The sequence below is a fragment of the Syngnathoides biaculeatus genome, chromosome 17, assembly GCF_019802595.1.
Source record: "Syngnathoides biaculeatus isolate LvHL_M chromosome 17, ASM1980259v1, whole genome shotgun sequence".
NCBI lineage: Eukaryota > Metazoa > Chordata > Actinopteri > Syngnathiformes > Syngnathidae > Syngnathoides > Syngnathoides biaculeatus.
The window spans coordinates 10585708-10598038 of NC_084656.1; the positions used below are offsets into that span (position 1 = coordinate 10585708).

General features: G+C 40.8%; 1 protein-coding gene across 10 annotated transcripts in view; it reads right to left on the minus strand.

The window, feature by feature from the left end:
* prlra (prolactin receptor a) overlaps window positions 1–12331 on the minus strand; it is a 33489-nt gene that overhangs the window by 3076 nt on the left and 18082 nt on the right. For 9 of the 10 annotated variants that reach the window (XM_061800515.1, XM_061800508.1, XM_061800510.1 and 6 more), the window contains 7 exons: window positions 7759–7844; window positions 6930–7062; window positions 5222–5391; window positions 3500–3666; window positions 1869–2010; window positions 1565–1661; window positions 1380–1449 (listed from right to left, as the gene is read on the minus strand). In XM_061800515.1, the coding sequence (XP_061656499.1) occupies window positions 1380–1449; window positions 1565–1661; window positions 1869–2010; window positions 3500–3666; window positions 5222–5391; window positions 6930–7062; window positions 7759–7844 (865 nt within the window). The remainder of the gene's footprint in view (window positions 1–1379; window positions 1450–1564; window positions 1662–1868; window positions 2011–3499; window positions 3667–5221; window positions 5392–6929; window positions 7063–7758; window positions 7845–12331) is intronic. The other variant, XM_061800518.1, reaches the window with a different exon arrangement.

Genomic DNA, 12331 nt, shown 5'->3' on the forward strand with positions numbered 1-12331 from the left:
TGGTCACCAGTCAGTCACAGGCCAGGTATCAACACCATCACTGAGCGGGAATCGATCCCACACTGTCTGCACCAAAGGCAGGCGTGTGTACCACTACATCATCAGTGACTCCATAAGCATCCATGGTAGGTTAATTGAAGGCTCTAATTTTCCCATAGGTGTGAATGTGAGTGTGAATGATTGCTTGTTTCTGTGTGCCCTGCAATTGGCTGGCAACCAGTTCAGGCTGTGCCCCACCCCCTGTCTGAAGTTAGTTGGGATAAACTCCAGCACTCCCGCGACACTTGTAAGGATAAGCAGCCCAGATAATGGATGTATAGATATTTTAAATCCTGTCCTGCTGCAACAGGAACAGGGAATTAAAGATTACAGCAGGTTACCAAAGAGATGCCGATCATTTGCTGTCACACACGTGGGCACTTACGGTGTGTGTGTGACATGCCGCAGCCTCGCTATTGCAACACACAGCATCTTCGCGCATACTTGACAGCTTGACAGGTAAGTTTATTGCCTCTCTTAGTTTTTTTAATTGATTGTACATTAGCAAATATACAAAATCAAACTATTAACATTTAGACTATTAGTTTCAGGACTGACCTAAATCCAACATGACGTGTGGGCGCACCTGTGCGCTGGGGGTTGAGATCGTGTTGGTAATTTCGTAATCAACCACAGTCTGACATTTTCCAACAATCAAAGCAGCTCTTCTCATTCCCTTTAATTGTGGAGGAATGACATTCTCGAAGGAGACTTACATTGCCACTGCTTTGGCCGCGATGTGCCAATACACAATGTGAGCTGATCAGACTCACAAAAATTGTGTTAGACCAGCAGTCTACTGTTCACCAAGATTAGGAGGTGGTCTGAAGAGTTGTAGGTCTAGACTGAATTTCTGCTGCCAAATTGTCACTCTGTAATGGCTGGTCTGTCAATTTGCCAAACATGCACAGTGAGCCTTGCATTTTACTTTTACTGCTTTGCATTGACCACAAAAACAGTAAATAGGTGAGTTTTTCACGGTCTTACAGAGGATAGGTTGAAAAAATAATAATAAAAAGGTGAATCTATAGATTGCGAATATGAATAGGGGCCCAGTAAATGGCACCGATACGGAATGGCTGGCCAAAGTGGATCCAACAATTTTCCATCTTTAAAAAGTATTATTATAGGCGTCACGGAGGTGAGAGAGCATCTTTGTGTAAGTAAAGCCCCTTTTACACTTGGCAGAAGACAGCACTTATCCACCTTTGTTCCGTGTCCTCACAGAATGGGGGAGAAAATCGATGCAGCAATTTTAGGACTTTCACTGGTGTGTGTAAAATCAAATGAACAAGAGCATTTTTCACGTCAATGTTGACAGAAATAAAAGAGGCTATTACCTTTAGGAGCTGCCGATCAAATCCCTTAATTTTAGGACCAGGTACAGGCGGTAGGAGGCAGTGTTTTAAGCTTCTCAGGTGCAAATAAAAGAGAGAAACATCAGGATTGCAACATGAGATCCCAACCCGGGCTGAAACAATAAACGTTGTACGACACACTTTCTGGCGTTTACACGTTTCTTTACCTGCGACTGTTCATGTACAGCAACCACATGACTACCAGGAAGATGAAGGTACAAACGGCTGGAATGATGATCCACGCTGACTTTTCCCGAGGGAAATCTGGGAGGTTTATTTAAAAAAAAAAAAAAAATTACAAACACACAGCATTCTTCTGTCTTGTTGTAGAATTCTCTTTGTTGGAGTCGACACAATGCTGTACATTGAATCCAGGTTACAAAAACAAAGTTCTTATGATCACAACCATGACTACATGCTGAAAGAGCTTGGAATTTGCGTTTGTGTGTGTGTGTGCGTGTGATGTCTTACACTCAGGAAAATGGATGTGGGAGGCAGCGCTCCATTCACTCCAAAATCCGTGGTCAGGCTTGCAGCGCACCTGAACGAGGTACCAGCCACCGGAGCGTAAGCTAAAAATGTTGAACAGCTTCTGCTGGCCGGCTGTGTGAGTCTGAACACACACAATGGAGCTTTTATAAATACACTCAAATTGTACTGGAAAATATGAAAGTTGAATAGAATGGAGATTCAGACCTCTGCCAGGACTGAAGAAGATTATTAACAAAAGTACATTTGTAATGTACATTATATTATGGGAAGGCTTTCAACAAGGTTTAGGAGTAAGTTTATGGGAATTATTGCTCATTCTTCAAAGACCATATTTATTTGTGAGGTCACATAAGGATGGCACGGCCTGGCTCAGTGTCCACTTGAAATCATCCCAAAAGTGTTCTATTGGGTTGAGGAGAGGGCATATCGAATTCTCTCATCCACGTCTTTATGGACCTTGCATTGTGCACTGGTACACAGACATGTTGGAACAGGAAGGGGTAAGCCCTAAACCGTTTGGCAGTCCAAAATTTCTTAGCACGCTCCCATGAGTTCCTTTCACTGCAACTCAGGGGTAATATTTTAGACATCCAATTAGTATTTTTTTTTCTTTCCAAAAGATTATTTTAATAATATTTCACTGCATTTTAGTAGACTACTTCTTTGTCAATGGAGGATGACGCAAGATAAAGGGGCCATACCATTTTTTAGGGTAGGGAGACAATACAAATTCAAGCTGGAGAAAGCAAAGCAAAGCAAATGTATTTACTTAGTGGAATTCATATGCAAGGTAACACAATGTGCTTTATATTATTAAAATTAGTGAAAAACTGCACATTTAAACATACTTAAACCTAAGAGAAAAATAAGAATAAGAAAAATGCTTCTACTTGGAGCTGATGTCACTTCTGTTGGCAACTTATTCCTTTTTTTTTTTTTTTGCAGCATAATAGCTAAATGCTGCTTTGCCATGTTTGTTTTTGACTCTGTGGTTCACTAGTTGATCTGAGACTGTCGATATTAGAGCGCTACTCGGTTAATATTCCATGTGCATTTCTTTCATGTTTTCAGGACCTAAACCATTTAGTGATTCATAGACCAGTAGCAGAACTTAAAAATCTATTCGAGAGCTGACTGGAAGCAAGTGTAAAGACTTTAGAATAGGAGGTATGTGTTCTGACCTCTTTCTTTTGATAAGAACCTGAGATGCAGTATCTTTAATGCTCTTTTGGGGGTGTTCAGTCAGAAGACCATTACAAGAGTCAAGTCTACTTGAGATAAAAGCATGGATGAGCTTCTTCTGGTCTGCTTGGTCCTATTCATCGTTTAGCGTAAATTGTTTACTGTTTACTCCACAAATTCCACAAACCAGACAATACCTCCTTCATTTGCGTTTTGTTTTGTGCTTGCTGAAAGTAAAGATCCGAGATAACAGTGCATTCAACACAGCGATGATTTTATCCAGTGTCCTAATCCAAGGGAGCAGATGGCATTCGAGTGAAGCATTTAGGCTCAGATTTCAGCCATGAGCCGCTGCCTTGGAGACTCCCCTCAGACCGGTCATGTCCATGAAGGCCACATAATGTGGACAAAAGGTTACATGGACGTACCTCCCAGTCTGTTTCCCCCTCTGTTTGGATACGAAGTTCGTAGATGAGTGTGATCCAGCCAGAGCGAGTGTCAGCCTTACGGGGCGGTTCCCATGCCACTCGCAGGAAGGGCCAGCCTTTGTCCTCCATGATGCTCAGTGACACATTCTCAGGAGGGTTGGGCTGGACTGCAAACAAATAAACAACAGCCAATTATCATTCAGCTACTTTGTTGATTTTTTTTTTTTTTTTTTTTTTTTTAGGAGCTCAAATTCCACCCTCCCCCCCAAAAAAAAGCAATTTTACAGTGTGGATGCTTAGAGATGGTACACTACAATGGATTCCCCCCTCCTTAAAAATTTAGCACATCACAGCGTAGGGTTGAAACTTACAGAAGCTGTGCAAATATGTCTTACAGTTATAATAAACAGGTAATTATGAGCCTAATAATGATAATAACCACAATAAGTCCAAGCAATGTAATTCTACAATTCATCTGTGCTAAGATATTAGTTAATACATTTCAGTCCATCATCTTGCCATATTTATTGTTGCCTTTATTTTATCTTTTGTTCATTTGTTTCACGTTTTGTTCATTTGTTTTCCAAAATGAAAAAGTGTTTCAGTTTTGGATCAATTGTTTTCTGAAATGTAGATTTGTTTATTTATTTATTTATTTTCGGCAATGTAAATTTGTTTTGGCTTTTGTAAATTTATTTTCGGAAATTCAAAAGTGTTTTGTAAATTTCCACCCATCCATCCATTTTCTTTTGCCGCTTATCCTCAGGAGGGTTGCGGGGAGTGCTGGAGCCTATCCCAGTTGGCAATGGGCAGGAGGCGGGGTACACCCTGAACTGGTTGCCAGCCAATTGCAGGGCACATATAGCCAAACAGCCGCACTCACAATCACACCTAGGGGCAATTTACAGTGTCCAATTAATGTTGCATGTTTTTGGGATGTGGGAGTAAATCGGAGTGCCCGGAGAAAACCCACGCAGACACGGGGAGAACATGCAAACTCCACACAGGCGGGTCCGGGATTGAACCCGGGACCTCAGAAGTGTGAGACCAATGCTTTACTAGTTGAATCACCGTGCTGCCGTTTTGTAAATTTGTGTTCTGTAATGTAAAAGTATTTCACAATTTGCTATATTGTTTAGCACTTCTAAGACACAGTATAAATGTTTATAATTGCATATAGACGCCATAAAATTGCGGTAAAGAAAACTACATTTGACTAAATATGTTTGTATAGATTCTCAGTGATACAGGTCATGGTCACCTGACATCAATTTCAAACCAGCAGAGTTCCCTTTGCCCGATTTGGATGTTGATGTCCTCAAAGGAAAGTCACCTATGATTCTGGACCCAAAGAAGCCGCCATCGATGTTGCGCCATACGCCAGTGCAGAACCTGCTTGATTTTTATAATGTTGAGGAAATTGCATTCCTCTACTGCACTGCATTAACAAAATTGTCGAGTTGGCTTCTTGGGATTTTGTCTTTGGTCTGAACACATTTTTGCTTTCTGGTGTTGAGGGAAGCTTTGGGAAGCCCGTAGCATGATGTGCTGGTGTCTTGCCTGATGTGTTAGGGTTTCTTTGAACTTGTGGAGAAATTAAGAATTTAGAGGTTCCGTAAAGAAAAAAAAGAAACATTTCACTAAAAAGAGAAGATCCATTTGAGGTTAAGCAGCCTCAAGGACAAGTCAGATACAACAAGGTGGTCGCAAATAGCCCCTCACCGATGTAGACCACGTCGACATCCACGGGGTCGGAGAAGGTGCTCCCCAGTCGGTTGGTGGCCACTACGGTGATGTTGTAGTTGACCCAGATAGACGTGTCATTCTTATTGAAGAAGCACGAGTTCTCCCCAGCCGTGAGGTAGTCAGGGCACTCCTGCACGAAGTCAGAGCTGAAGGGATAAGAGGGGGGATGCAAATTAACAAAGGTGGGTGAGACCGAGCACCGTTACTGCATTTGGAAGGAAAATGATTGGTGATGACTTTCTGCGTAAAAGCACCATAGAAATGGACAAAATCTGCAAGGCACAAGTAAGGACTATAGAGCTGGGAAAATGTGCTTGGCGCTGAGTGCCTGAATTAATAGACGTGCAAATTGCCAAAAGCATGATAAAAGTACTTAGTGGGTGGTAAATTGGGAAAGAGGAACCCCTTTAGCACAGAATAATAGCAGTGTAATTTCTTGAAACCATTAATGTGCCTTTAATTTGGTTGTCTGGTGGAAGCCACATACCTCAAGTTGCTGTATTGTGCCCCATGACCATCAACAATAGTTCGAAAATTGTATCTTCAGGTATAAAGGAGACTTTCTAAGACCTTCCACCAAATTGACAACACAACTAATTCCTCATTAAATGATGAACAATCCCTAAATGCCATAGCCTGATCAGAATATTTATCCTTTTTGTGCTGGGATACAAAAGAATCAAGTCAGGTTATATATTCCCTCCAAGAAAAGTTGGGCGTTAAGTTTTCCTGTCTCCAGATTCTGTCCCATTTTTCTACAGATATCAATAAATTGGTTTCTTACCTCGTTTTAAATGCCCAGGGTATTGTCCCTCTTTAAACTCTTTAAACCACGATACAGCCCCAAAATTATTTTCTTAATAGGTACCATCTTTGTAAAGTTTTTGGCAAAGACTTCGTCTCCAGATGTTGCATCATCCTTTAATTATTTTTTTCTCATAAAATCTTTAATTTGTAAATATCTATAATGGTGTTGATTATGCATAGTGCTATTAAAAAGGAATCCACCTCTTTTCAAATTCTAAGGAAGAGACATCCATGATACAGGTCGAAGCCGAAACCCGCTGCTGATCAAAAAGAACATTTGGATGATTCCCAAGACTTTAGGGAGAATATTATAGGATATGGAAGGTGTGTCTTGTTACATCTTCCGTAAATGGAGTGCAGCATTTCATAAAAAGAAGATCATTCCAATAACCAAACATGGTGGTGATAGTGTGATAGTCTGGGGCTGCTTTACTCTTTCAGGACCTGGACAACTTGCTGTGATTAAGGGAACCATTCATTTTTGGTCTTTAACAGCAAATTCTGAATGTGAATCTTCAGCTTTCAGTTTGTTATGTCAAGATGAAACGCACTTGGGCTCTAAAACAGGATAACGATTCCAAACAAACTTTGAATGAATTAAAGAAAACGTGTGTGGCACATGTGTCGCAGGTTGCTCAACTCTGGTGTACAATGCAAAACTGCATCCGGTCCGCTGGATGCTGAAATCCATGTGGTTTAGCTTTGTGTAATCTTCATGTTGCTACGGCTGTCTTGGAGCCGCCAGGTAGATGCCAGCAATGCAATGCAATACTTACCCATGAACTTCACGAGTTCATCTGGGTCCACTTGATATTAACCCCACAAGGACGAAAACCTAGCAAGGTGAAACAAGACTAGAAAAAAGGGAAGTACTGACCCTTCTTTACGATAGTACAGTTTGTATGTGGTGGGCTGTCCTCCGTCTGAGCCAGGCTGCCACCAGCAGGTGAAGGTCTCTTTTTCAGGAGAGCGACAGCTAGTCAGTGTGGGCTTCCCTGGCGGACTATGACCTGAGAGGTGCACAGGGTGGAATCTTCACATCATAGCTAATCACACGGAGGGAACTTCAGAGCTACTTCACTGTTCATTTTCCCCACAAAGAGGTTATTGATTGACCACTGATCATTTTGTCATTAGGCAGACGCTGGAGTATAAATGATCGGTCTTTTCACTCTTAAAGGTGTAAGTAGTGAAATAGCTGATGGCTGACGAGAGGATTTAAGCTCTTCATCAGATGGTGCGTGCTTTCTTTGAGTGGCAATTATAAGCACTGGTGCTTTAGTTATATTTAGAATAGACTTGCATATTTTCCAAGTGGGAGGGCTATCGGTCACATTTTCGTCAAATATTTCCACACGTTTGAAAAACTGCTGCTAGTTTGCTGCACTGACCAAAAAACTGTTGATTATAGTGAAGCGTTCATGGAGTTCATGCCAAAAGACGTGATTGCCGATTAATCAATTTCCAGGTGTAATCGTCGTTGTGCAGTACAAATACAAAAACAAGATGAAGATGATTAAATAAATAAGTCGACACAAATAGCTTTTCTTCTAAGTGAAGGTAAAAAAAAGAGGAAAAAAAAAGACATGTTAATGACAGAGTATGAACTTGAAAAACAACAGGACAAACCAGACAAGAGACTTTGTGAAAACAAGTGGAAGCAGGAAGCCGATTGGCTGTGAACACAAGCCCTTTCAAGATTGTACCTGTAGCGCATGATGTGATGACCATCAACAGCAGCCAGGTCAAGTCCAGAACGTTCCTCATCACGTCACTGCACACTTGAGGCCTTCTGGATGTACGTAAAACATCAACAAACAATATACGTGAAGGGGGGATGTGGCATGTGTATTTTTGTCGTGGAAAATCCTTATGCCTATTGAAAACGTGATGAGAAAGATTTTAGACATTTTATGAGAATAAAAGATTAATGTTACGTGGGTAGGTGAGTAACACTTAGGAGTGTAAGAAAAGTTCATGAAATGAAGTCAGAATTGTGCACCAAAAAGTTTTCTTGACAAAAGTCATCATATAACAAGAAAAACTAATGTAGTTTTATAAGAATTAAGTCATAATTTGATGTGGAAAGTTGTTTTTTTTTTTTGTCATCTTATTAGAGCAGTCATTTTATGCGCAGTATTCAGAGGGAAGTGGTCATATTAAGAAAGTAAATTCTGATAGTTGGAAAAAAAAAGACAAAGAGTCTTTGTGACAAAAGACTTCAATTTTGTAAAATAACGTCTATTCCTGGTACAAGAAATATACATATCATATGACCCAAGTCATAATTTTTCAGGTGAAAAGTCTTCATATTACAAAATGCCAGCAACATTGAGCACCCCAAGATTAAAATAGTCTGCATTAAAGCCCTTAATGATACTGTACTGTCTCAACTATTCTTTTCTTTTATATCACAATATTTCTTTCCGGTAAAAATGTATTCACAGCCTCGTTCATGTAAAATCACACCTTTTTTTGTGAATTTCAGATTGTTTCTTCTTAGTGTATGGCACTCTTGGCAAGAACTGAGCAGAATGTCATTCCCTTCAAATAAACAGGGGATTAAAAATATTGATTTTATATACTGTATTTTCCTCTTTGTGTGTTTTTTTTTTTTTTTTACTAGGGATTAAACATTAAAATAAATACAACCCTCTCCATTTCTGTCTACTTCTACCAGCTGGCACAAGCAGTGCAAGCGGTTGCATAACTGGGCAGCGGCTACCGCTTAGTATTGCTGGTGCACAGCGTGACCCTTTTCAACTTTGAACCCGCCTAGGACGGCTGACCTGTAAGCTATCTCACTAACTAGAGGAGCACATCTGGCGGCATGGCGGAACACCTGCTCGTACCCGCTGAACGCTAAGCGTGTTTCGTGAAGCGAGTGGCAATCACGATGCTACCCTCCTAATCACATACTGTCATATCTGTTGAGTTTACCTACAGCGCCACCTCTTAAACGCTCTCCTCGATGCTACCTCGATAACCTCACCATGATCTGCTAATTGGCATTAAGGTCATGCCACTGGATTAGCTTGCCGCTGTATATAGCGAGGCTTACGTAACTGGAGGGCCCACACTCAATAAGCTGCTAAAAAGACCGGAGAGTGCCAAAAAAAAAAAAAAAACCATTTGAAAAAAATTGTGTCAACTGTAAAGCCCTTCAATGATGCACATAAATGTGTGATGGAATGTTAAACTTAACGTCGTGAACTAGTGGCCAAATTTTCATTGTGAGGTGTCACCCACCACAAGTATAGAGTATAACTCTGTAGGTAAATTTCCTATTCCGTATGACAGAAGGTTATGAATTCGCCCAGGAAATTTCTGCTGTTCTCGGTAGTACATGAGCAAAGACAGAGGCACAGGGCATTTGCGATCTGATTTATTTATTTACGCAGGTTACCTATTTGTGCAGGTTGCAATTCTATATAAAAAGGACTGAGTGGAATAGGTATTTTCCATCTTCTGAGGTATTATCACAATCATGTGACAGAGGCAGAATGGTGCTTGTGAGTGAAGCTCTTTTAACAGACTGTGAAAGATATCAGTTTTACACATTTTTCCAATTCGGTGTGCATAAATGGCATTGCCACAAAATATGGGGGGGGACAGAAGCTTGGTGTAAAGCCACGTTTACACTCCTTGTAACAAATTCCATTTCCAATTTGCGTTCAGCACAGCCTGCAAAAGATTTCTTTTTGCACCTTTTTCCTATGTCACTGTTCCGTATCAATGGCAACGGCTTTGAGAGATGAAGTTGACCTTACAATTTTCCACCTTCTGAGGAAGTATGAGAGATGTAACAGAGGCTGAATATCACCTGTGAAAATGCAACCTGTAAAAGATCTAATTTTTACCGGATTTCCCCATGTCTCTGTTCTGGGACAGAGGGGAGGGGATCAAGCAAGGACTTGGCAATATTCCACCTTCTGAGGTAGTATCACAGCCATGACAGAGGCTGAGGGTATTGCCTGTTTATAAAGACGCTTTCACACAGCCTGAAAATGACATTTTTATTCCTTTTATTCCTGTGTTGCTATTTCATTATAAACGACACCTACATGGATTTGGGATTTTCTGTATTCTGAAGTTGTTTCAGAAACATAACTGAGGTGTGACGCTATCTCTCTGTAAAATCCCACTCGCTCTGCAGATGTACTTTTTACACCTTGAGGATAATCTGAAACAAGCATGTGTTTTTACTGTAAATGAGCACCGGCATCAACACCTTGTATAAAGTAGGAGGCTCAAGGTAGGAGAACATAGCCTTGTGTTCACATGCAATTCTCTGCAGTGGCTGTTGTAGCATTAAATAGAACAGCACAACGTGAGTTATTCAGTATTTCAAAATCAAGATACCTACAGGCAAAACCGAACCCAACACTAACCTCCTAGATAGTTGGAAATTCAAGTTTTCTGGGAAAGCGGGCAAAAGCATTTATTCACAGACATTTTCTGACCCTTTCATAGTCAAAATAAACAAACAAAAAAAGTCTTGGCAATTGTTTTGAGGCTTAGGTATTAAAGGGATAGTCTAGTTAATTAGTTTCCAATGCATCATGGGCTTTTTTTTTTGACATCACACCAAGCGTTGCTATATTTTGCAACACTTTAAGTGAAGCCGTGTGGCACCCAGCATGCATTGCGCCATGAAATATTAAACTGTTGCCTTATAAAGATGTTAATCCTTAATGTTCATGAATGATAAAGACAACAAAAAAAAGTACCATAAACCATGTGTTCATGTTCCCTGTAGTTAATTAAATGGGTGTCTTATTTAACTCTCGCGTTACATTTACATTGCATTTTGTTTTTCATGAAACCCTGGTTTTGTGCAAAAGTATGACATCCCGATCAGTGTTGCTGTAGGCAAGAGGAAACTAAAATAAAGTATTACCTGGTGACTTAACACCTGCATTTGATGCAAGTGTGATCTTCTCAGTCTTTACTCAATTTGGCCTACTTCTCTTTTCAAACCAAAAGATCTTAAATTTCCTTGTGTGACTCAACACAACCGCAATGAACAAAAACATGGATTAATAAAATATCGTAATTCTCTCCTAATAGTATGTGATGTGAAGCATTGTTTAATATGCTTCTATTACATCCATTTTCTTTTGCCGCTTATCCTCACGAGGGTTGCAGGGGTTGCTGGAGCCTATTCGAGCTGTCAACGGGGAGGAGGCGGGGTACACCCTGAACGGGTTGCCAGCCAATCGCAGGGCACATCGAGACAAACAGCCGCACTCACAATCACACCTAGGGTCCATTTAGAGTGTCCAATTAATGTTGCATGTTTTTTGGGATGTGGGTGGAAACCGGTGTGCCCGGAAGAAACCCACGCAGGCACGGGGAGAACATGCAAACTCCACACAGGCGGGTCCGGGATTGAACCCGGGACCTCAGAACTGTGAGGTCAACGCTTTACCAGCTGATCCACCGTGCCGCCTAGGGTAAGCTAATCAATCGCAAATAATGCTCAGTATTTTGATTGATTTGCAGGGGGGGATAATTACAGTAACTGTGTACCTCAGATGAGTGCTGGCAAGAGTTGAAGACACCCTGGGCTGGTTGCCAGCCAGTCACAGGGCATTGTTCTGGACTCCATTAAACTAACATGCATGTTTTGGGTATGTGGGAGGAAGTCAAAATACCCACAGAAAAAAAAAAATGCAAGGACTGAGAGAAAAGCCAAACTCCACACAAAAAAGTTCAAGATAGCCTTAAAACGATGAGAAAGAGATTCTAACTACAAAATCTGCCATGTTGCCCTCTGCATTGAAGATAACTAAGTGTCTTTAAAAAAAAGGCATCCACTTTGACAGACAAATGGGGGGAAAATTACAGCTACCTTTTCCCGTAATAGGAAATACTGCATACTGTAATTGGATGAGTGAAATCCTTATTGTAACAACACTGACAGTAAATGTGCTGCAATGGACTTCCTCTATATCCTGCGTAATAGCGGACTCATTCAGCTGCAAAAAGGACTCAAATGCTTATATATATTGTACACACACTTCAAAAGCAAGCATTTAGGTTTACTTTCCGTTATTTTTGTTGTTGTGGTTTTGATAAAATGCTCGCTTTCAGACAGGCTGAAGAGAAAACATTAGCAAAGGCTATAAATGAAGAGAAGAAGATGCTGGATGAGTGTTTCTTTGAGTGGCAGCCTGCTGAAGCAACAGCAGGTCACATAAGTACTTTGGAGCGAGGTAATTATCAATACAGGAATAGCCCTAAAAGCAAAATTACATGTCACTCTCAGATATGGTC